The sequence below is a fragment of the Ascochyta rabiei genome, chromosome 16 (genome assembly GCF_004011695.2).
Source record: "Ascochyta rabiei chromosome 16, complete sequence".
Lineage (NCBI taxonomy): Eukaryota > Fungi > Ascomycota > Dothideomycetes > Pleosporales > Didymellaceae > Ascochyta > Ascochyta rabiei.
In genome coordinates, this window is record NC_082420.1 from 510941 (window position 1) to 532856 (window position 21916).

General features: G+C 54.6%; 8 protein-coding genes and 1 non-coding gene across 9 annotated transcripts, besides 10 other annotated features; 3 read left to right on the forward strand and 6 right to left on the reverse strand.

The window, feature by feature from the left end:
- Positions 1–2470: 2470 nt before the first annotated feature.
- Positions 2471–2543: a tandem repeat.
- A 125-nt stretch (positions 2544–2668) lies between these two features.
- Positions 2669–2731: a tandem repeat.
- A 25-nt stretch (positions 2732–2756) lies between these two features.
- On the forward strand, positions 2757–4557 carry EKO05_0009081 (uncharacterized protein; the record flags this gene model as incomplete). Its single annotated transcript, XM_038942173.1, has 2 exons — positions 2757–3588; positions 3644–4557. The coding sequence occupies 2 exons, from the start codon at positions 2757–2759 to the stop codon at positions 4555–4557; spliced, it is 1746 nt and encodes a 581-aa protein (XP_038795692.1).
- Positions 2811–2866: a tandem repeat.
- A 26-nt stretch (positions 4558–4583) lies between the features above and the next one.
- Positions 4584–4621: a tandem repeat.
- A 213-nt stretch (positions 4622–4834) lies between these two features.
- Positions 4835–4854: a tandem repeat.
- Positions 4855–4960: 106 nt separating this feature from the next.
- EKO05_0009082 (uncharacterized protein) lies at positions 4961–8023 on the reverse strand (the record flags this gene model as incomplete). The annotated part of the gene is made up of 1 exon (XM_038942078.2): positions 4961–8023. One exon carries the CDS (start codon positions 8021–8023, stop codon positions 4961–4963), a length of 3063 nt encoding a protein of 1020 aa, XP_038795693.2.
- A 1017-nt stretch (positions 8024–9040) lies between these two features.
- Positions 9041–10572, reverse strand: EKO05_0009083 (uncharacterized protein; the record flags this gene model as incomplete). The annotated part of the gene is made up of 2 exons (XM_038941954.1): positions 9041–10403; positions 10454–10572. 2 exons carry the CDS (start codon positions 10570–10572, stop codon positions 9041–9043), a joined length of 1482 nt encoding a protein of 493 aa, XP_038795694.1.
- Positions 10573–11762: 1190 nt separating this feature from the next.
- On the reverse strand, positions 11763–12660 carry EKO05_0009084 (Chorismate mutase; the record flags this gene model as incomplete). The annotated part of the gene is made up of 2 exons (XM_038941885.1): positions 11763–12492; positions 12590–12660. 2 exons carry the CDS (start codon positions 12658–12660, stop codon positions 11763–11765), a joined length of 801 nt encoding a protein of 266 aa, XP_038795695.1.
- Positions 12661–12793: 133 nt separating this feature from the next.
- EKO05_0009085 ([Histone H3]-dimethyl-L-lysine(36) demethylase) lies at positions 12794–15212 on the forward strand (the record flags this gene model as incomplete). Its single annotated transcript, XM_038941915.2, has 3 exons — positions 12794–13207; positions 13260–14888; positions 14943–15212. The coding sequence occupies 3 exons, from the start codon at positions 12794–12796 to the stop codon at positions 15210–15212; spliced, it is 2313 nt and encodes a 770-aa protein (XP_038795696.2).
- Positions 12897–12970: a tandem repeat.
- Positions 14380–14406: a tandem repeat.
- A 523-nt stretch (positions 15213–15735) lies between the features above and the next one.
- Positions 15736–15768: a tandem repeat.
- A 38-nt stretch (positions 15769–15806) lies between these two features.
- EKO05_0009086 (NADH:ubiquinone reductase (H(+)-translocating)) lies at positions 15807–17937 on the forward strand (the record flags this gene model as incomplete). The annotated part of the gene is made up of 2 exons (XM_038942101.1): positions 15807–17868; positions 17921–17937. 2 exons carry the CDS (start codon positions 15807–15809, stop codon positions 17935–17937), a joined length of 2079 nt encoding a protein of 692 aa, XP_038795697.1.
- Positions 17938–18208: 271 nt separating this feature from the next.
- On the reverse strand, positions 18209–18297 carry EKO05_16t2. The gene has a single exon. It is a non-coding gene; the product is annotated as a tRNA-Tyr (tRNA).
- Positions 18298–18790: 493 nt separating this feature from the next.
- Positions 18791–18824: a tandem repeat.
- Position 18825: 1 nt separating this feature from the next.
- Positions 18826–18902: a tandem repeat.
- EKO05_0009087 (uncharacterized protein) lies at positions 18860–19516 on the reverse strand (the record flags this gene model as incomplete). Its single annotated transcript, XM_038946698.1, has 1 exon — positions 18860–19516. The coding sequence occupies one exon, from the start codon at positions 19514–19516 to the stop codon at positions 18860–18862; it is 657 nt and encodes a 218-aa protein (XP_038795698.1).
- Positions 19517–19760: 244 nt separating this feature from the next.
- On the reverse strand, positions 19761–21673 carry EKO05_0009088 (uncharacterized protein; the record flags this gene model as incomplete). Its single annotated transcript, XM_038942067.1, has 4 exons — positions 19761–20174; positions 20224–20725; positions 21011–21239; positions 21319–21673. 4 exons carry the CDS (start codon positions 21671–21673, stop codon positions 19761–19763), a joined length of 1500 nt encoding a protein of 499 aa, XP_038795699.1.
- Positions 21674–21916: the final 243 nt, after the last annotated feature.

Below are 21916 nucleotides of genomic sequence, written 5' to 3' on the forward strand. Positions count from 1 at the left end.
ATGTTTTCAGTCTGATCATCAATGATCCAATGAACCCACGCATCCTTGAAGTCTTATTGTAGACTTGAGCGGCAGTGAATTCGTCGATTTTCATCGAAGATGGCACCAACGTTGCACGTAACACCGAAACCTCAGACAATCTGAGGTCTATACAGCGGAATCCGGGGCATGTCTCTACTGGTATCAAGAATCGATCAGCTGATCGAGGAAAGCACAGCTAGCCGCTGTTCTTATAACTGGAACGCTTACTTCTCCGAGTGCCCATAGCCAAAGCTTCTTGCAAGGTGTTGATGACTGGTTGGCGAAATTAGATACTCGGTGCCTTTGCAGGTGCGCTACGTTGCAGAGTCTGATGTGGTTTGACTGTCCCTTTGCGAGTCGGTACCCTCAAGGATGAGATTGGTATAACGTTTGTCCAGGTCGTGTGTTTAGTGACTCTATTATCGCACCTTGCGATATACAGACTGATCAGTCATGCGCTTGTCGAATGTGCCGGCGAGCACGACGTTTGGGGACGCTTGAAGCCACGAGATATATGACGACGCGGATCAACCATTGAGGCTTTTCTCCCACACAAGAAGAGGTAGAGCGTAGCGATTGTGTTTGTACGGAGGAAGTATTGTCAATCTACACTAATAGACCACTTCCTAAGAACACCCAGATGTGACTTTTCGCCCCTCTTATTGTCAAAAGGAGATTAACGGCCTGCGATTGTCCGAGTAGTCTCCGGCGTGAGGTGTTACAGGCCAGGAACTCGCAGGGTATGAGCCGTTGGGTACCTGGCATTGTGGAGAGCACTGGTTATGTGTTCCAATGGGTCACTGCTGTATTTCCTTGGCCGTCGTTTTACGAGTCAATACGACATAGTGGCAATTTCTGAGAGCTGGCTGGTATGTGTGTTTGTCAGTTCAAACCCAGTTCTCAGCCGCACGTGATAACGGCCGTGTCCAATATTGAGGCCGACAAACCTCAGCCAAGCCATTGTCAGAACGTGCGGCTGAACTCGAAATAGGGATAGGGCCGAATGCAACGATATCGCAGCGCTCTTGGCTCATCTCTGTTGATCAGTGGATGGATTGTGCAACACGCCCTCGCTGATTTGTGTGATGCTGGCTTTGAACCGTTCATCAGTTTGCGTGCTGATTGCGATTGTCGAACGAGGGCGCATGATGACGTCAGCAACACTGTCGTTTCCCACGTGTCCACAATTCGTGATGATGACCGCGAGTTGCATGTTTCAATGATGTTCTGCTGCCATGAGAGTGGGCAATGCCATGTTTGGCAAGGGTTGATAATTCTTGGCTGAAGAGAATGAGGGAGCACCAGCGCACCAGCCTCAGGTCACACACGAATCCAAATGGCTGGAGACGGCGTGTGCTTAGTCTATGATATGCAGGGTCGACCTGTCACGCGGTATGACGACGAAAGGACATGGCTGTCAAGTGAGATCACGGTGTTGCAGGAAGCAAGTCTTCCTTCCGCGTGGTCCGCGGCAGAAGCCAACAACAGGGTTTTCGTGCTTGGCAGTCGGATATCGGAAGGGTAAGCAGATGCCCAGCCTGCAACTGCAGGAAAAGCGCTGGTGATGAGGAAAAGCGCTGGTGATGGGGGTCGGGGAGGCTGGACGATGCTCTGGTGGGCGCTGTCAGTGTCAGTGTCGACGTTGATGTGTGTTCGTCTGGATCTACGTGGCGGGGGAAGGCTGATGAGAACATCAGATGCGGTGTGCGAGGCTGGCGATGGGCCCAGACTGCAGATGACAGCTCTACCTATTTTTTCTTTTCCCCATGTCGCAGAGTGGCAGGGTAGAGTGGAGATGGTGATGCGCCGAGAGTCGAGATCAAGCTTTTCAGGCCTACTATTTTCGCCGCGTATCTGGGCAATAAAGATGACGCTCGCCGGAGTGCCCAGCTTCCCGCTTCCAGCTTCAGCAGTACGGTCCTTCTCGTCGTGATTGTATTTTCGGGAACTTCTGGGTGTCTTCACCGAACGGCTGTCAGACCTTTGGCTAGCCTCCAGTATTTCAAAAACAAAGGGTCTCGACGACGGCGGCAAGGTCCCTTTTAGGATCTGAGGGTGAGGGCCGAATCAAGCCTTGGATATACCTGGAGATCTGCGTTGCCGTAATTAGATGCCTGTGCACGCTCGTTCCTGTCCCTATTCGCCGTCACCGTGATGTTGACAAGAGCGCATGGAGCTGACGCGTTTCTTGGTCCCCCGTGGTGCTCCATCGAATGCGAGCCCACCCGTCTTCAGGACACGCGTTTCAGCATGCGCCCGTCCAATCCATCGTCACCGCGGGCGCTCGCCCGGCTCAGCATTCAACTGTCATGACGTGCCCTTTGTCTGAGGGGCCGCCGATGTCTTCCGCAGCTTCCACTCAACAAGCGCGCGACAGCCCAGGCGTGCGCCATGCGTCACTGCCAGCGGGCGCAGCTGCTAGCCTGCCGACGGTGTTTCATTATTAGACTTTCCCTTTTCCCTTTTCCCTTTTCCCTTTTCCCTTTTCCCTTTTCGCTCTCCCTTTTCCCTTTTCCCTTTTCGCTCTCCCTTTGCTCGCTGTAGACAAAAACAGTCCTGTCGCTTGTGCCTGTGTTGCTTCACGTGCCGTTTTCCGTTTCCCCCAGTTTTCCAGCAATTGTTGTTATTGACGGTAGCTGTTTGCGCGCATCTTCCCATCTTCCCATCTTCCCATCTTCCCATCTTCCCATCTTCCCGTCTTCCCGTCTTCTCGTCCTCCCGTCTTCACAGCCACCATGCTGCGTTCGTTATCGGTGGCCGCCGACCTGGGCAACCTGGCCCTGTCCGTACTCTCGCTCTCACAGCTCGCCCTCGCTCAGTCATCGATATCGCTGTCGCCCTCCTCCAACGCCCCCGATGGCGCCTCCGATTACCTCGATGCGTCTTTTGCCGGGTTCGGCATCGAGCCCTCGAACCTGTTCTCCTTCACCGGCGGCGACACACCCAACCTGCTTTCCGTGAAGCTCCTACAGAACCTAGCAGACTACGCCGGTGCGCCGCCTCACATCCGGCTCGGAGGCAACACACAAGACTACATGCTGTATGATTCCGATTACAAAGACATTGCTTGGAAGAAGAACCCCAACTCTATGGCACAGGGCAACGTCGCCGCCGACTCGATGATCATTGGGCCTGGCTACTTTGAGGCCCTCAATCGCTTTCCCAAAGACACCCCAGTCACCTACGGACTCAACCTGGCCTACATGGAGGACGACTGGGAGGACCGCATCGTGGCTGCTGCCCAGGGTGCCGTCTCGGGTATGACCAACGTCAAGCTGTACTCATTCGAGGTCGGCAACGAGCCCGACTTGTGGCTACAGAACACCTTCCGCACCGCGCCCTGGAATGGACAAACCTACACGACGCAGTTCCTCGACCGCGCCGAAGCCGTCTACACCCGTGTCCTGCAGCCAGCGGGCCTGCCGTCGTCCTTTTTCGAGCCCCCCGCGACTGCCTCCACCATCGGCACGACCTTTGAGATCTCACAGCTGGTGTCTGATGGCATGATGGAGGGTAGGAACGGTGACAACTACGTGACCGTGTGGAACCAGCACGACTACTTCTATTGTAAGTCGTCAGCCCGAGCCGTCGTCACACGGGCAGCCACGCTAACATGTTGCAGTCATTGGCGTTACACCGACACCCATTACGCTCAACGATCTCATGCAATTCGACCAAACCAACACTCAATTCGCATACTGGGCGAAGCAGGTCAACATTGGCCTCAAGACTGGTCTGCCCTACGTTCTGCGCGAGATGAGCTCGATTGGGCCCATCGGTATGCCAGGAGTCAGTGACGCATTTGGTGCCTCCCTCTGGACCCTCAACTTCTTCCTCTACGCTGCCTCTCTCGATATCTCGTCAGTACAGATGCACATGACCGACAACTCCAATGCAAGTGCCTGGCAACCCATCGAACTTTACGGCCGCGCGCCTTTCGTGCGTACACTGTACTATGCCCACGCCGCCATGGCGCAGATCGTCGGTAACGGCAACGGAACTACTCAGATTGCCAGTATGAGCACTAGCAATGTTGGTGCTTCGTACGACGGTCGAATTCGCGCATACTCCATGTACGCTCACGACAACCTGCAGGCTGTCATTCTCCTCAACGGCAAGCAAGCCAACGAGTCGCAGTCCAACAAGGGCAGCTTCAACTTCAACGTCAACTTTGGCTCCTCCAACGCAAACAAGGACATTTATCTTTCATACCTCACCGCCGATGGCGCCGACTCTCAAACCGGAGCTACCTGGAACGGCATCGCTTACTCGGACACCACCGGCGAGGGTAGCATTGTGAACAGCACAGTCCACACCGTCACCACTGACGGTTCTGGCAAGGCCACCATTCCTGTACGCGACTCGCAAGCCGTTGTAGCCAACATCGGCTGGCAAATCGGCAGCACAGCAGTCTTGAAGGGTGATGGCAGTACAGCGAGGAAGAGTAACGCCAGCCCTCGCACCACTCCCACCAGTTTCGCCGCCGTGGCCGCCATGATCGCCACCACCTTCGCCCTCTTGGCCGTCAGCGTCTAAACCTATCCTTAGCTAATTCGAGACCGTTTCTTTTTCCCTTTTTCTTTTTTTTTCTTTTTCTTTTAGTTATTGCATGATTGGGTACAAGTCTCAAAGCATATGACGGCGTTATTCGCATAAGAGAGCGTATTTGCATCTATCTATCTACTTTGCCAGACTCTGGTTTGGGCTGGAGGAATACTACCCATGACAGTACTTTTTCTTTGTCGTTCTCGCATAGAAGCTGGATGCTCGCCCATGGCGCAGCGTGTCATTGACGTATTTGGTTACACTCGGGTATATATATATATACATATACACGGAATCACAACATGTTCACACACTCAAATGTACTGTTTGTCATGCCGTCGTGAAATTGTATCTGAAAAAAATTAAAAAATTTGATATGCTCACGATAGAGACCTCAACGCAAGATCCCATGAGACGCCCCTTCCATCAGCTCATACACAATCTTATGCTCCAGCCGATTCCTCGCAAAGTCATGACAGTAGACGGCGACATCGTCCGCACTCTTACCTTCCCCCCTCAACGCCGCCGCAAGCGCCTCGAAGAAACTCGGAAGCAGAGCCTCGACATCCCTCTCTGTGTGGGCGCTGAAGATGTCACCTCGCCCTTGCTGGCAAAGCCGGCTGCGCACTCCGTGGACAAACTCGGCACGGGCCGCTCCACCGCCTACAATGGCTCGTCTCGCGTCCCGTGTCTGCTCCGTCCACTCGCGCACAATGGTCATGTGGAGGTTTGTGTGGATCGACGAGGGCGGCTGTCCGGCAGCTGCGCGCTCCGGCAGTCCCGTGTCGGAGCGTTCGAAGCGCCCGCGTATACCGAAGACGTCGATGAGGTGCTTTGTGCGCGCTCGTCGGATGGCTTCTACGGCGTCGCTTGTGATTGCTTGGGGATGGAGGTTGTTGGCTTCGCAGAAGACCTGCCCGCAGCTAGCGGATCCGCAGCGTAGGACCGAGGCGCCAAAGGGATTGGCGAAGGGGATAACTGTCTTGTGTGAAATTGCTTGTTCGGGGTCTATAAGGTCTGCGTCGTGTCTTGCGAATATGGAAAGGAGGATTTGCTGGTATGAGGATGTGGGGACAGTGAGGTTGGGGTCGAGGACAGCAGGGGCGAGATGCTGGTCATGTCTCGTGCGCGTGAAGAAGGTCTGGGCTGTGCAGTGGCCGCGCTGCGTGAAGACGAGCCAAAAGAGGATGACCTGGATCTTGCGCATAATGACCGCATGGATTCCTGATCCTGGGTCACCGGGAGCAGAGCCCTGTCTCAAGCACACAGCCAGACGCTGCTTGAAGCTTTCGACATCATCGAGGATAGAAGCCTCGCCGCGATCAACAGGTACTAAAGGGCCGTTGAAGTCGCGGTAGATCAATTCGAGATATGTCTGCTTCCAGTGCTGAGGGTGGCTATCCTCGCTGGCAGACCTTTGCTGGAGGGTAGTGTGAAGGTCTGCGAGGTACTTCGAAACGACAGAGTGCAGCTCTTTGGTTGCTTTCAGTCGATTGACAAGGTCCTCCGAGAAAGCACCTGTATACTGGCCAACAGCTAGTAGACTGCCGATACCAGCCACAGGGTAAGTAACGGCGAAGCTTGCCAGTCCGTTGCTCTCGAAGTCGTTCGCTACCCACGACAAAGCTTGGGGGAACCTGACCCATTCTCCAGTCTCATTGAAAGTCTCACGCGTGTACGTATTGTGAATGAGCTGACTGAGCATCCACTGGAACGTCTTACGTCGCTGCACAGCTTCAAAGTGCTCATCGGCAGATGCATGTGAAGCCTCCATGCCGGCTCCTGCCCAGGATTTCGTCTGCATAACCTTCTGAAGTATGGACATGAACAGCTGCGCAATCCCTGCAGCTCCAGTGGCCAACCTTGCAGTCAATGCTGAGTAAAGCTGGTCGTTGATATATTTTTTGTTACTTCCATCGTACTGGACAGCAGGGATGATTGCTGTCAATTTCTCTTTGTAAACGGACATGCCCTCAGGTCCAAGTATTGCGCATTGGAAGCAAATGTTCTGACTTGAGACCAGGTTCACGTTCTTCAAAGAGGCTCCTGCGGCTAGCGGGAAATTGAGTGCAAAGTCGCTTGTGTTGTCTTCTTTGTTCTCAGGATCAGCCTCTTTGAAGCAGATCGACATAACCTCGTCGTCACCACAGCAGATGAGGCAGTACCCTTTGCATGATGGTGCATCAAAGTCTAGATTCGCCATGTCAACTGCAGGGGTAGAGTTGACGACTTCGGCGCGCCGAGCCCGGTTGCTTCTCCGACTTATAATATCTGCATTGTAGCTGGCAGCTTCCAGGGATGCAAGTGATCTGAGGGCTGCATCTACAGATTGGTTCCGTTTCCTCAAAGCTTGTTCGGTGATTGAACCAGCAAAGTCTGTGATTCTCTTCTGGTAGTCGCGACGATTTGCAGTGTGAGCTTCTCGCAACCGGACCTGTAAGTGCTTACGGTCCTCGTCACTCGTCGCTGCGTCTGCCATCTTGGCGATGATGACTGCTGCGCCGTGTCGATCCTCAAGCTTTGGAGCCACTTGCTCTACTTTCTGTGACTGGAAAAATGCGCGTAGCTCGGGGATGCGTCGTCGGGTCTTGCAAGCAATAGCAAGAGCGTCGAAGGCCTCTTCGGCCAAAAGGTTCGCCGCGTCAGTATCTGAAAGGAATCCAGATCCAAGGAGGGACTCAAGGTTGACTCTCACAGGACCGTCATGCTGCCCTTCCCATGTCGAACCTAGGCTAACCCCACCGGTGCTTTCTTCTCGCGTCTCCGACTTGACGACATTGATGTTGTTCTTCTTACAATGCGTGAAGAACTCGACCTCGGTTTCAAAAACAGGCAGGTCGACCCAGCTGGCCAGATCCCGTGCCGCTGCAGAGCCTCCCAGTTCAGTGAAGCATCCTTTGGCTGCGATGACGTAGATCTTGCCGGTTTGCGTTTCTTTGAACAAGATCAAAGTATCATGCGAGCTAGCGAAGAATGAGATGCCAACACTGATATTTGCTGTCCCTGGAGAGCTGCCACGCGATCCAGTAATGACAAAAACAAGGGGCACGTTAAGAACCTCGGATTCGTGAGCAAGGTCTGCGAGTCGGTGAACATCTGCGTCCCAGATTTCGCCATCTGTAAGTAGGAACCAGACATCTGCCTTCCTGATGGTTTTCAAGGCTGCTACATTCCCGAGAATCTTGCTCGGTTGGGTACCGCCGTGACCAGAAGTCCAGTTGACTGAGTTGAACCGGGTACCAGGAGTGTCGCAATTCGAGCCCCACAGAGAGATGGCATCCGCAACGTTGCTGTGACTTTCGCGGAAGGCATCAACGAAGGCGCGTTCTTGACGGAGCACAGCGCCTGCCGTTGACCCAGAATCGTCGACTGCGAAGAACTTGCGACTTCCCAGGAATGGTGTATACTCGAGCTTGCTCTCCTCCAAATTCGCAGGAGCAATCTTCCAGCTTGCCATGATGAGCTTCCAGTCCTCCCGCTGAGATCTCTGCAATGATCGTGTCTTGCAGTCGCAATCTTGCTGACAACGAATCTGTGGTGGGTCTGACAGTACAGTGCAGGAGCTGCTGTGTCAAAACGGATGTCGACAAAAACGACTTCAAGATTGTGTACCGACTGAACGACGAAGAATGCCGTAATTGAGAGAGATGACGAGGAAAACACAAATGCAGGGCCGCCTCTTCTTTTCAATGCATGCTGGAAGCGCGGAACTTTGACTCGATTGCAACACAATTCGGGACGGAAGCCTGACAGCCTACCAGGCACCAGCGACGATCTTCCATTCAGGGTTAGCTCAGGAAGACGCTCTCGTTCATTGCGTCTGACAGTCACAGATTCTCCCGTGGAAACAGACGAAAGGGGCGGAGCAACATCGTGTCGCATCATGACTGTGATGTTGTGGGAGTCGATGGTAAGGGAAGGGCGGAGGAGTACGAGCGGACCTACGCTAGCCGTCGAATACGGTTAATACCACCTCGTATCCCGTCGCCCTTTCATCGTATCTTGCACAGCGACATGAAATCCATAGATGTGCAAGTAAAAATATGCTTGATCGACAGAATTATATAGCTTCCACATCTGTGTTTTCAAATACCCAAAGTAAATCTATCGGTGCAGCTTAATTGCTGCGTATACAGCTGCTCCGGCAGAACAATAGCGTAGCACCCACCGATGCTTTGGAGACCTCTCCTAAGCGCGTGGATGATAGCAATGAGTAAACTGGAGACTTGAAAAAAGGGTTTGACTGTTTTGTGGTCACGATATTAGCGATGTCAAGATTGTTGGTGTCACTGGTTGATAGACTTTAAGCACAGCGCTTCAAAAGTCATCGGTAGTTTAATTTTCATAAACCTTGGCATTCGTACTTCTACAACATCTTTTGAAAATTCTTGTGGAAGTTGTTGTTATGGATTGGCTTTGGTGCTGACGCCTCTGCCCTATTCCTGGATTGTATTCATGTACAGAACAAAGCTGCTTACACCTCCTGACCACAGGTCAACAAGTGCCTCTCGCCATCCTCTGGTACCGTCCAAGGAAGTTCGATACCTGTCAGACCCCTCGTTGAGATCATGCTAGCATTGACAGGGCTCTTGGGGATAATCTCGTGTCCCTTTGTGGCAAGAATCGATAGAACGTGAGCAGCTGCCTTGGCATTGATGGTGAGCGTCGTTGGGTTCGGGTTGTCAATCGTATCGCAAGCTTGGTGGTAGCAAGGGTCTTGCTCGACTCCGGTTCCGGTGTGCAGACCTCCTACGGGCTTCCCGATGTTCATGAACGACTGATAGTCACTACCACCGCTAAAGCGAGCGGCAGTCACGTTGATGCCTTTCTTGGTGAAATCGTCAACGAAGAGTTTCTCGATCGCCGCGGAACCCGGAGCACCGCTGAGGTTGAAGCTGCTGCCATCGCCGTCGAAAACGCCGAAGTAACCCCGAGACACCATGTCGAAATTTAGGTAGGCGAGGATCTTGTCCGCCTCTGTACTGTTCAGGTTCTGCGTGTAGTACTTTGATCCTACGAGACCGTTCTCCTCAGCTCCCCAGAAATTCAGCCGGACCTTATTCTTGACTCCAAAGTGTTCAAGAGCTCTGCTGATTTCCAGAATCAAAGTAGTACCTGAGCCATCGTCGTTGATGCCGGCACCTGCTTGTACACTATCGAGGTGAGCACCAAGCATGATTACGTTGTTTGGGTCGCCGCCCTTGGTCTCGGTGATGACATTCTGCGTTATCCTGGTCTCTACGGTCTGCGTCTGCTGAAAATATGCTTCGATTGCGTCGCCAGCATTGAGGCGCGTAACGAGAGCCTCGCCGTCGACCTTGTTGATGTAGCCAGCAGAACGATACGCCTCGGGGTTCGGTGCCGAAAGAGTACCACCTGTCACGTTGGTGGTGACATCACTGTAGATGATGACAGCGGCAGCTCCCGCAGCTACAGCAGGCTTGACACGGCCAGCAAGTGTAGTTCCATCCGGACAAGTTCCTCGCTGGACAAGCACAATCTTGCCCTCAACATCGAGATCGTTGTACGATTCGTTGGTGCAGCCCTCGGGGCCAGAAGCGCCGAGGACGAGGGGCAAGGTCAATCCCTCGGGAGTTGTTGATGGCGAGTATGTCAAGCCAATCACATGGTAAGACGTATTATCGACACTGAACTTGATGGACTCGACCCGGCTGAACAGAGCAGGAAAGTCCTGGACCCATGTACGAAGGTTCTTCAATGGCTTCGTCTTCGAAAGGATGTAATCCACGCTGGCGGCGTACCCAGGTAGACCAAAGGCGCGGTTGCCACCGTTTGCTTTAGCAATAGAGTCTAGGGCTTCGAGGTTTGCCATGAGCCTGATTTAAGGTGAGCTTTGTGATATTGGATGCTCCCACAATTGCCGTACTTCTTGGTAGTGATCTTCTCCTGAAGTTTCTTCGACGAAACCAGCTCCCTCCTGTCATCAACTGTCGCCGCAAGTGCCTGAACTGTGCATGACAGCAGCAGAAGGGCGTTGAACTTCATTTTGACGGTGCGACTGACACGAGTTGATGTTCAACCAAGTTCAAGAGGTGGAGCGTTGGATTTGTGGGCGCCGACAGTTCATATACCACATCCGGGTGATTGCACCCTGCGTGCGCACGACACCATGGCGTTCCACTGTTATCGGAACATTGGACGCTTCTTTGCGGTTGCTGCGTCGAGAGAGGAAGCTACCAAGACAGTAGATCGTCGTTTGCCAAGGACGACGTTGACACCTTCCAAAGTAGTGAAAGCGCCTTGCTTGGCGACTGCTGCTCGTCATTGCCAAAGGTTCGGTAATATGATGCTTTCTACAAGATCTATTTCGAAGAAGAGCGCTTCGAATCCTTTCTATGGAAGAAGCGCTCGTGGTGTGTAATGTGTGGAAGCGACCGTAACCGTGGCACCAGCATCGAAGCCACAGCCAACGATGGAACTATGCTCTTCGAAACAGGCTGAAAACGGACGTTACAGTCTTGTATTTCGCGTTCCGAGATGTGAGAGCTTATCAGGTAGTCCAGGTTCAAATTTCGATCTCCATAGCATAGCGATGGCTTACTCCCAACGAGTCCCGAGGAAACAGCTTGTCAGGCGCACTCATCGCCCGCTCTTTTTCTACTGATGCTGTTGGTTGCTGTACTAGCACCGAAGTCCTCCGTCAGTCTTGCGGCGTTTGAGCGTGGATGTTGGTCGGTGTCGTGTAGGCATCAGAGACTGATGTGAGTATGGTATCGGTGTTTCGCTCGAAGTTGTATCCATATATACGTGATGTACATCTTCTTTCCAAGACTGTTCTTTGCGTGTCCAATGAACAGTCTCTTCGTCTCGTCGTGCCACGCAAGGCCGTCGTTATCCTGCTCGAGTCAGCACCACTCAATCCCCGAAATTAGTTAGCGGCTCTGGTATGCTTGTTGTAGCTGCGGACCTCGCGTGATTTGCGATTGCGTGCCTTGTCGGTAGATGAGCGTGGGTGGTAGAGCGTCAGTCAGAGGTGGTGGATGGCTAAAGACTGGTGGGGGGAGAGCCCACAGGTGACAAACGGCAGGCCTGAGTGAAGGTGATGGAGGTAAAATGCAGCTGAGATTTGTGAGAGGAAGACTGTACTACCTTTTCCAGAATGTGATAGTGTCTAGTGGCCGCGAAGAACTCAGGCTGCGAAGTGAACTTGTTTCTTATTCCTGGGGTATCATATTCTATTCCCACTGGGTCCCCTTTAGCCTCTGCATGAGATACTCGACCTCAACCTCTTTCGTCAAGGGGATCACCCAGTCCTTGTACATGGCCACGACGGCATCCGCGTTGACCTTGCTGACGCCGTCCGCCGCGAGATCTGGATCTGTGCCGTACGTCTTGGCCTTGAGGCGCAGTCTCTCGAGGACCTTCTTCTCGACGGCCGCGTTTGTGATGGCCTCGTCTATACCCTGCCTGTCCTCGGCCTTGATCAGCGCGGCGAAGCGCTCGGGCTCCTTCTGGAACTTTGCCTCGGCGACGAATTTTCCAAAGTGAATGCGCCGCGACAGGGCCTGCAGGCACAGGACGTCGCAGGTGCCCGCGCTGCCGTAGTTCTCCTGCGACTCGCCGCGGTCGCCCTCGGCTTTCTGCAGACAGGCGGCGGGCAGGATGTGCTGGGTGTAGCAGTCCTTCAGCTTGGAGTTGACGTTGACGTCGTTGTCGTGCAGGATCCTGGGGTAGTGGAGCGGCTTGAGGATGGGCTCTTGCAGGGCGTCCGGGAAGAACGGGTACTCGTCGGGCGACTGGTAGCGGCGGACGAGCGACTGCAGGCGCTCTTGCTCGCGCAGCATCCAGTCGAGGAAGGAGAGCGAGGGGGTGCCGATGTCGACGGCGCCGGGAACGTATATTGTGGGGTTGAGGGGGAACTGGACGCGCTCGATCAGGTGGAAGGTGATTGTGTCTTCGAGGCGGCTGTGCTGCGTCAGTGCGTGTTTGCGAGGGAAGGGGTGAGGAGGGTGAAGGGGGTGAGGAGGGCGAGGAGGGTCAGGGGTGAGGAAGGAGCAAGTACATGAGCTGGAAGCGGATGTTGGCGAGGTCGAGGGCCTTGGAGGCGTCGGAGAGGTCAATGGCCATGTCCATGGCGTCGAGGTGCTGGGCGTGATGGCGGGCGAGAGCGACAGCAAATGTGCATAGACCACGAAGTACACATGGCGCCTGGCACGCAGGTAGACATAATACGCCGGACGTCGGCGCCGTGTGAGAGGGAGCTAGGATGACGCAGTTGGGAAGCTCCACTCGAACAACATTGCATTGCGGAGCTCAGACTTGGTTCCAAAACGCCCCCCCCCCTCAAGCGACACAGCAACACCGCGACACCTCGCGCCTCACGCCTCACGCCTCGCGCCTCACGCCTCACGCCTCGCGCCTCACGCCTCACGCCTCACGCCTCGCATTTCACCACGCGCAGCCCCCGCCATCCACCCGCTCTCGAGCCGCACACGCACAACTCAAACATGTCCTAAGCCCACGCTCCCATTCCACCGACTCACGTGCGCATCCCTTCACAGCTGCTCGCATGCCACCCTCGAACCGTCATGGCTCGCCCGGGCGCGGACGGTCAACGAGCCCGCGGCCCCTGATACCGACAGAGCACGAGGACCCAAGCCTCATCGACACCCTGCCCGATGTGACCACGCCCCCAGCCACACACGCGCCAAGCCGATGCTGACCATGTCCAGACGCGCCAGTTGCAGGCCTTTGGTCGCAAAGTCACCGCCACCGCCAGCAGCCTGATAGGCACCGACGGCGTTGCCCAGCACTACCAGAACGCGCTGGGCGAGCTGCACCGCGAGATTCGCCGCCCCATGCTGCAGCGCTCCGTCTTCTCCTTTGCCAACACCACGCCCCGCGAAATCGTGCGCTCGAGGATCTCCGTCCCCGAGATCCAGCAACGAGCGCTGTCCTACATCCCCGACGACATCCTGCACAACATCCCCGAGGACAGCAACGAATTCTCGCTCTTCCAGGGCTTCCAGGCTTCGCTGCCAGAGGAGCCGCTCAAGGGACCGAAACATGGCAAGCGCAACGCCAGGGGCCAGAAGCTGATTGGGGAGGAGCTGCAAGACGACAATGACGCAAACACGCCGCCGTCGATGCAGAAACTCAAGACCCAGAAGCAGCGCATGGGCCACAGACTGGAGATGATGGGGGTGCGGAAACACATGTGCGTGGCCGAGATTCTCGAGATCGACAACAAGATTGCGAACCTCAACACACTGCGCAAGATGACGCTGGATCGTCTGGCAGGACTGGAGATTGAGGAGGCCGAGCTGGAGCAGGACTTGCTGGGCGTCGACAACCGGATCGAGGACCTGCAAGAAGAGCTGGACGATGCAGCAGCCCTTGCGCCCAAGTCTCCTGAGAGACCAACCACCGCTGAGGAAGACGCCGAAGCCGGGGACAGCTTCATGTCTGAGTCCATCTACAAGAAGCTGCCGAGCCCAAAGTCCAAGAAGCACAACAAACGCCCAATACGCCGCATATCCATGCCCATCTTGCACGAACACCTCGAGCCAGGTTCCAAAATCAAGGAGCTGCCCGCACACAACGACACCATCACGGCCCTGGACTTTGACGCGCCGTGGGGCACACTCGTGACCGCTTCTCTGGACGACACTGTGCGAGTGTGGGATCTGAACGCCGGTCGCTGCATTGGCATGCTCGAGGGCCACCTCTCCTCTGTGCGCTGTCTGCAAGTCGAAGAAAACATTGTTGCCACAGGATCCATGGACGCAACCATCCGCCTCTGGGACCTCAGCAAAGCCGAATACGCACCCCTCGACAACCGGATAAACAAGCACGACGACGACGACGAAGACGAGGACGGCCTTGCCTTTGAGAACTCGGCCGATGCGCCGCCCGCCCCTCCACCCACTATGATGCAAGACTGCCCCCTGTTCTCCCTCGAGTCCCACGTTGATGAAGTGACGGCCCTCCACTTCCGCGGCGACACGCTCGTCTCTGGCTCAGCAGACAAGACGCTCCGGCAATGGGATCTTGTCAAGGGACGCTGTGTGCAAACACTCGATGTGCTGTGGGCGGCTGCGCAAGCATCCGCAACCGACACCACGAACAACGGACAGTGGCGCGGAACAGGCCGTGCGATGGACACTTCTGCGGACTTTGTCGGCGCTATTCAAGTCTTTGATGCCGCGCTTGCGTGCGGTACTGCGGACGGAATGGTCAGGTTGTGGGATCTGAGGAGTGGACAGGTCCACCGCAGTCTGGTAGGACACACAGGGCCGGTGACTGCGCTGCAGTTCGACGACGTGCACCTCGTTACTGCAAGTGCGGATAGAAGTATTCGAGTGAGTCTTATTTCTACCTACACACAAAGAAAACATGCACTAACATTACGACAGATCTGGGATCTCCGCACCGGCTCCATCTACGACGCCTATGCCTACGACAACCCGGTCACGAGCATGATGTTCGACGCCCGCCGCATTGTGTCTGCCGCGGGCGAGGATGTGGTCAAGGTCTACGACAAGACAGATGGAAGGCACTGGAACTGCGGGCCTGGTGCTGTTGAGGAAGAAGGCCGACGCAATGTAATTGAGAGGGTGAGGATAAAGGACGGGTATCTGGTGGAGGGCCGGAGGGACGGCACGGTTGGGGTGTGGTCGTGCTAGTGTGTGTACGCATTGAGAGGGAAGGGCGTGTCTGTACATATATTGGTGTATGCAAAGCTGGGTCTCGAGTGCATAGCAAGCGAATTGAATCATTACGAATACGATTTGGATGTACGTATGTTCGGATAATGCACCACCATTCCTGCCGACCACCGTGTTCCGAATGACTGCAATTGGTGTTGAGTCGTGACGAGCGCAAGACACGATATCCACGTTCCTGTGTATATCGTACGCGCTTCGTACGAGAGCCGCGACTAAACCAGATGGAAGCTGGCGGAAGGGCTAAACAACACACAAGTGCCGACGCCGAAGCTTGTAGTGGAGCTTTTCATGTGGCAGCTTGATCGCTCTTGGCTAGCTCCGATCCAAGCTGAGTTACGTCACTGTTAAAGCAGCAACATCAACATTTCTGCCGCGATAGCTTCATGAAAGACGACAAGTCTCCAACACCACTCGCTTTGCTTCTGTTGTTATGATGTGCATGGACGCTTGCATCTAGACTCCATCAATTGACACCCTACCACACCTCTCCGACACCTCCACCTCCACCTCCACCAGCTGCCCGGCGCCACAGCTGCACCTCCAGTCGCCGCAATGCTCCCACGACAAGCTGCATCTCTGTCGCGCGCATCCAACATCGCCTCTAGAGCCTCACCGCTGTGCAGAAGAGCGCCTCGAACCACGTTCTCGCAAAACCGCACCTTCTTCACGAGCAATGGCAACCCCGAGTCCAAGGCGAAACGCGCCCAGCTGCTGGGTTCCGCTGCCCTTAAGAACGCTCGTCTGAGCAAAGACAGGGCGTCTCTCGTCCGCTCGCTCTCCACAAAGCCCCTCCCCGCGCCCACCTCTCGAATCGTACGTTATGCATGGCGATCAGCCGCGTGGCTGGGCAGCTTCGTGGCCGTCAGTGGTACCCTCGTCGTCGCATTCTTCATCTACGACGCCACCACATACAAGGAAGAGCCAGATGCGGTCGACATTCCTGTCTCGGAGCTGGCACTGAACCCGCGAAGAGGCGGGCCAAAGAACCTGCCCATCGCTGACCACTTTGTCGACGACGACGACTGCCCGGAAAACAGGGCCGTCAAGCACAAGCCGAAGCTGGTCATTTTGGGAACAGGATGGGGCAGCGTTGCGCTCTTGAAGACACTGAATCCCGACGAATACCACGTTACCGTCATCTCGCCCTCCAACACTTTCCTCTTCACTCCCATGCTGCCGTCGGCGACTGTTGGCACCCTCGAGCTACGATCCCTAGTCGAGCCTGTGAGGCGTATCGTCAGGAGGGTGCGCGGACACTTTCTCAAGGCGAAAGCTGAGGACGTTCACTTTTCAGAGAAGCTCATCGAGTGTTCCTCCACTGACGCTGACGGCAAAGAAAGCCGCTTCTACGTGCCCTACGACAAGCTGGTAGTTGGTGTGGGCTCCGTCACCAATCCTCATGGCGTCAAGGGACTAGAGAACTGCCACTTCCTCAAGGACATCAGTGATGCGCGACTGATCCGTAACGCAGTCGTTCAAAACCTCGAGACCGCGTGCCTGCCCACAACGAGCGACGAAGAGCGCAGACGGCTTCTGTCCTTTGTCGTTTGCGGCGGTGGACCCACCGGTGTCGAGTTTGCAGCTGAATTGTTCGACATGCTGAACGAGGATCTGTGCAAGCAGTACCCGCGAATTCTCCGCAATGAAATCTCCGTCCACGTCATCCAGTCTCGAAGCCACATTCTCAACACCTATGACGAGGCTTTGTCTCAGTACGCCGAGACTCGGTTTGCGCACGATGCCGTCGATATCCAGACAAACGCTCGCGTGAAGGAGGTCCTGCCCGACAGAATCTTATACTCTCAGAAGGGCGACGGCGATGATGCCAAGATTGTCACCAAGGAGATCCCCATGGGCTTCTGCTTATGGTCGACTGGTGTTGCGCAGACCGACTTCTGCAAGAGGCTCGCTCAGAAGCTCGATGGCCAGAACAACAAGCACGCGCTTGAGACAGACACCCACCTTCGCCTCAGCGGCTCACCACTGGGTGACGTCTACGCCATCGGCGACTGCGCGACTGTTCAGAACAACGTCTCTGACCACATCGTGAACTTCCTCCGTACCACAGCTTGGGAGAAGGGCAAGGACCCTGAGAAGCTGCAGATTTCGTACAATGACTGGCGCGGTGTCGCCAGGCGCGTCAAGCAGCGCTTCCCACAAGCTGCCAACCACCTGCGTCGACTGGATAAGCTCTTCGAGCAGTACGACAAGGACAAGTCTGGTACCCTCGACTTCGGCGAGCTTAGGGAGCTGCTGTTCCAGATTGACTCGAAGCTGACATCGCTCCCCGCCACCGCCCAGCGTGCGAACCAGCAGGGTCAGTACCTAGGCCGCAAGTTCAACAAAATCGCCCAGGCGGCGCCAGGCCTGGCGCTGAATGACGTGGACTACGGCGACATCGACGACGCAGTATACAAGGCATTTGAGTACACGCACCTCGGCAGTCTGGCATATATCGGAAACGCTGCCATTTTCGACTGGAATGGCTACGGACTCAGCGGTGGTCTGTTGGCTGTGTATCTGTGGAGAGGCGTGTACTTTGCGCAGTCGGTGAGCTTCCGCACCAGGGCCCTCCTTGCCATGGACTGGACCAAGAGGGCACTTTTCGGACGTGGTACGTCAAGACATTACCCGGTTCTATTAAACAGCATGCTAATCCGTGACAGACCTGATGAACTTCTAAGCGTGAGCGATTTTAATAGACTTCTCCTTTGTCACCATAGCGACAGTGCTTTCTTCTTTCTACTAGACGTAGCATTATTGTACAAACAACAATCCTATTCACTACCGTTTCCAATTACGATTATTGACCCACCCCCTAGCCGCCCAAAAAAAGAACAAATCTCACAAAAATAACAGTCACCGTGGCCTTCCATTCCCACCGGGTCGTAACTGTCATGGAGATGCTAAGTAGTGTGGCATGAAGTACGTAAAAGCGCAAAAAAAGAAGTTGTTCTCCGCTCCCAGAATCGAACTAGGGACCTTTCGATAACAATGTTTGCTATTACAGTCGAACGTGATAAACCAACTACACCAAGCGGAGGAATGCATCACGAAGAATGCGCTTGGGTTTTGATGGAGTGTAATCATTGTCCAAAACATAAGTACTAGATTTTGTGACCGGAATCGAAAAGCAAAATGGCAGGGTAGAGGACAGAGGTGCGAGATCGTGGAGTAGGGTAGGGTAAAGCACGGCTAAAGCGGGGCCCTTCACTAGTCAAGGCGCGTACGGCTTCTGCGCTGCTGGATGCATGCTCTGCGCGGTGTAGCTGGGTTTGCGCGTGGGCGTGTGTGTACCAGCAGAGCACCACTGTCATCGAGGTCGATGACTGCGCAGTCGCGCACTACGCAGACTGTGTGCGGGCTGTGGGGAAGGGGGGGACTCGAGTCATGCGATCAAGACGTCAAGTGAAGCGAAGTGAAGCGAAGTAGGTAATGCGTGGGATCGCGAGTTGCGGTGTGTTATCTTACAGGCGAAACTGATCGTCTTTGTATAACTAGTCGTTTTATCGTTGTATTTGCCCTCTCTTATTATTACGACGACGACGACGACGACGTCGACGTCGACGATCACCACCACCACCACCACCACGCCATCAACAATCTCAAGCCAACGCGCCAATCAACCCCACAATACCACCAGCACCAATCAGCGCCGCCCTGACATAATTCAGCTTCTGGAACCGAGTCAACAGCGCCTTCACCTCCTTATCCTGCTCTTTCGACGAACCCCGCGCCGTCTTCTCCTGCGGATCGCTCACGTCGCTCCACTGGCTGATATCGTCCTTGGCGTTTACGCTCTCCTCAGCAGTGCGAGGCTCCGCATCAACCGAGCGTCGATACGCAGCCGAGTCAGCGCTGTGCGAGCCGCCGAGCTGCTCGTTGCGGCTGATGAGGTCGAAGTTGGTCGGGAGCATGGCGAGGCCGGTGAACAGGGCGCACGAGAAGGAGAGGACGCTTGCGCCGAGGAAGGCACTGGGTTTGCCCCCTCGTGTTAGGTGGGTGAGTAGGGCACTGGCTGTGTGTGCGCTGCCGGGCAGTGCGGCGTAGGCTAGGTAAAGGAAGCCTGTTGATGAGATGATGATGGCGGTAGGGGCTGTGTGTGATCCCCGGCTGAATAGCCAGCGGAGCATTGGTAGAGACCGCGATGCGGGCTGCGAGCGCATGAGAGGTATGTCGAAGGCTGAGAGGGAGGCTATGCCCCCGGATGCGAAGAGCGCGGTGGATATGCTGATGACCTGGATGGCTTGGATTGCTGACATTGTGAAGGTCAAGTGTTGTAGAGTATGAATGTTGAAAATGACTTGGGTATCTCGACATCTATACTGCGTGGATGCGTGGATCTGATCGCACTTTTGTATTGCATGCAATTCGGATCCCGAAGGTCGCGTACAACGTGAATAGTTCGATGATGTCACACTGTAACTTTAGGCAATCCACTCCCACAGCACGCAACATCGGAGGCGCAAACTACGACCGCCGACTCTGTACTCGACCCTACCGACCTTACTCGGTCCTCTTGTTGACTCTCGGCAATGCGAACCAACAGACGAGCATTGCGCAGTACAGTCCAAGAGCTACTGGGTGCAGCACCCACGTGCCAGCAGCTTGAGCAAGTATACCTGTTGTAAACGGAGCAACCGCACCGCCAGAGCTCCCTGCAGAGCCGATAAACCCTATCGCTGTTGTTTGTAGATGGCGAGGCACCAGGCGTGAGAATATCGTCTGCGCGCACGGGTAAACAGGGCCCAGCAGCAAACCCAGCAGAGACACGGCTACAGCGTTGCCAATGACGTTTGGGACCAGCCATGCCAGAAGTTGCAGGACCATCGTCCCCAGGGTGAGTCCAACGACGTAGTTCTTCTCGCCGATTCTTGGTGCAGCGTGGGTGAGGACGAACCTGCCTATGGTGATACCAGCCTGAAGATGTCAGCAGTGCCTTGAGCAAGAGAATTCGACCTCAACATACCCAGAAACCAGCTGTCACATAACCGACCTTTGCCGGGTCTCCATCTCGGTAATTGATCAGGTACGAGATGATCCAACCTGATACTGCCACTTCCGCTCCTTGGTACGCAAAGATGAAAAGAGCCCCAAACACCGTGACTTTGTTCTGCAAAGCAAGCTTGAGCTCTCTCATCTTCGACCCAGACTCAGCTGCGGTATTCTGCCTGCTGGCCGTGATTTCGAGAGCAGTAAGCAGCGTAGTTGACGAGTCTTCTTCGTATTTGTGGAAAGCCCAGGCTGCGAAGGCGACACAGCAGAACCTCAGTCCGAGCAGCAAAAAGTAGAATCGAGACCAGAGAATGCCTTTAGATACAATGGCTGTTCCAACGATGGGCGCGATGGTGCCGCCCACGCCATAGCTGCCATGAGCTGCACCCAACACAGCGCTTGAAGGTGATATGTTCGCGCAATACACGTTATTAAGCGCCAGGCTAGTCGCTGCTCCATATCCAATCAGGAAGAATCTGCAGAGAGTCAGCACTGGAAGGTAGTCTTTTTTGTTGCAGAAAATGCCGGCTACAAGCGGACAGTGCTCAATCAAACAGGAGTTGTTTTGTGCCAATCTGTAGATCATCTGCAACCTAAAGAGGCACTACAAGGACTTCAGCTATATTTATAAAAGCTGTAAAGCTTTAACAAATGCACCAAGAGCCTCCAGCAGTACATAGTACTACCTAAGAAGCTGCCGCTGAAGCATTGTAGTCGGTTTTCTCTGCAACGCGAAAGGATAGTGTCAGTTGCTTACTTACGCGATGATCACGAGAGGGAACGGAGGAGTGCAGACGAGTACAATGTACGCAGCGATCAAGAAAACCTCTGCGAATATCAAGGTCTTCGCTCTGCCAAGTTTGGCCAAAATCCAGGTTACAAGAGGCGCAGCGGCTATGAAGCCAATGGCATTGCCGACGAAAACGAGTGACATGATTGTGTGGGAGTTGTGGTAGTAGACTTCCATGTAAGGAATCAAAGCACCGACCACTGGAGGTGGTCAGCATGATCAAGCTATCCTAATCCACGATACGATCGAACGCTGCTGGATGAATCCATCTTGACTTACCGGCATCATTGAGTCCGTTTCCGAAATATATAATGCAACAGCACAGAATTCTCCACTTGTTCATTGGTGGGTTATTCCAGGTCTGAACCAAGCCAACAGCTTCATTCTGTCTTGGTGTTGGAGGGCGGCTCATCTCAAGCTCGTTGGGTGTCCTTGGTGTCTGCATCCCCATCCTGGATTGGTGTTCGAAGTAGTTGCCATTGCTGTCTTTGCCAGGTTTGATCGGTTCGAGCTCAATGTCCGGTAGGACTCCAATGTGAGGCTGCTTACCGTTGCTCTTCTGGTACGTTGGTGCAGGGTTCGCTGGAGCGACGGATTGAATGTCGAACACGCCATGAAGACCAGAAGACGCCATCTTGGCCGGTGTATGTGTGTGTCTGTCAATTGCACAGCGTGGAAAGAATAGGTGAGTCTGCAATGGGAAGGCAGCACTCTGCGTGCTTGAGGTCGACGGGAGACAGCCGTCAAGATAAGCAGAAGGGAAGGAGCTATATGTTGAGAGTCCTGGGCAACATATGTGGGGTCATTTCTGCACTGGGCAATACACGATAAACGTGACTGAAGGAAATGATGGTGATGGCTGTCATTGCTGATAAAT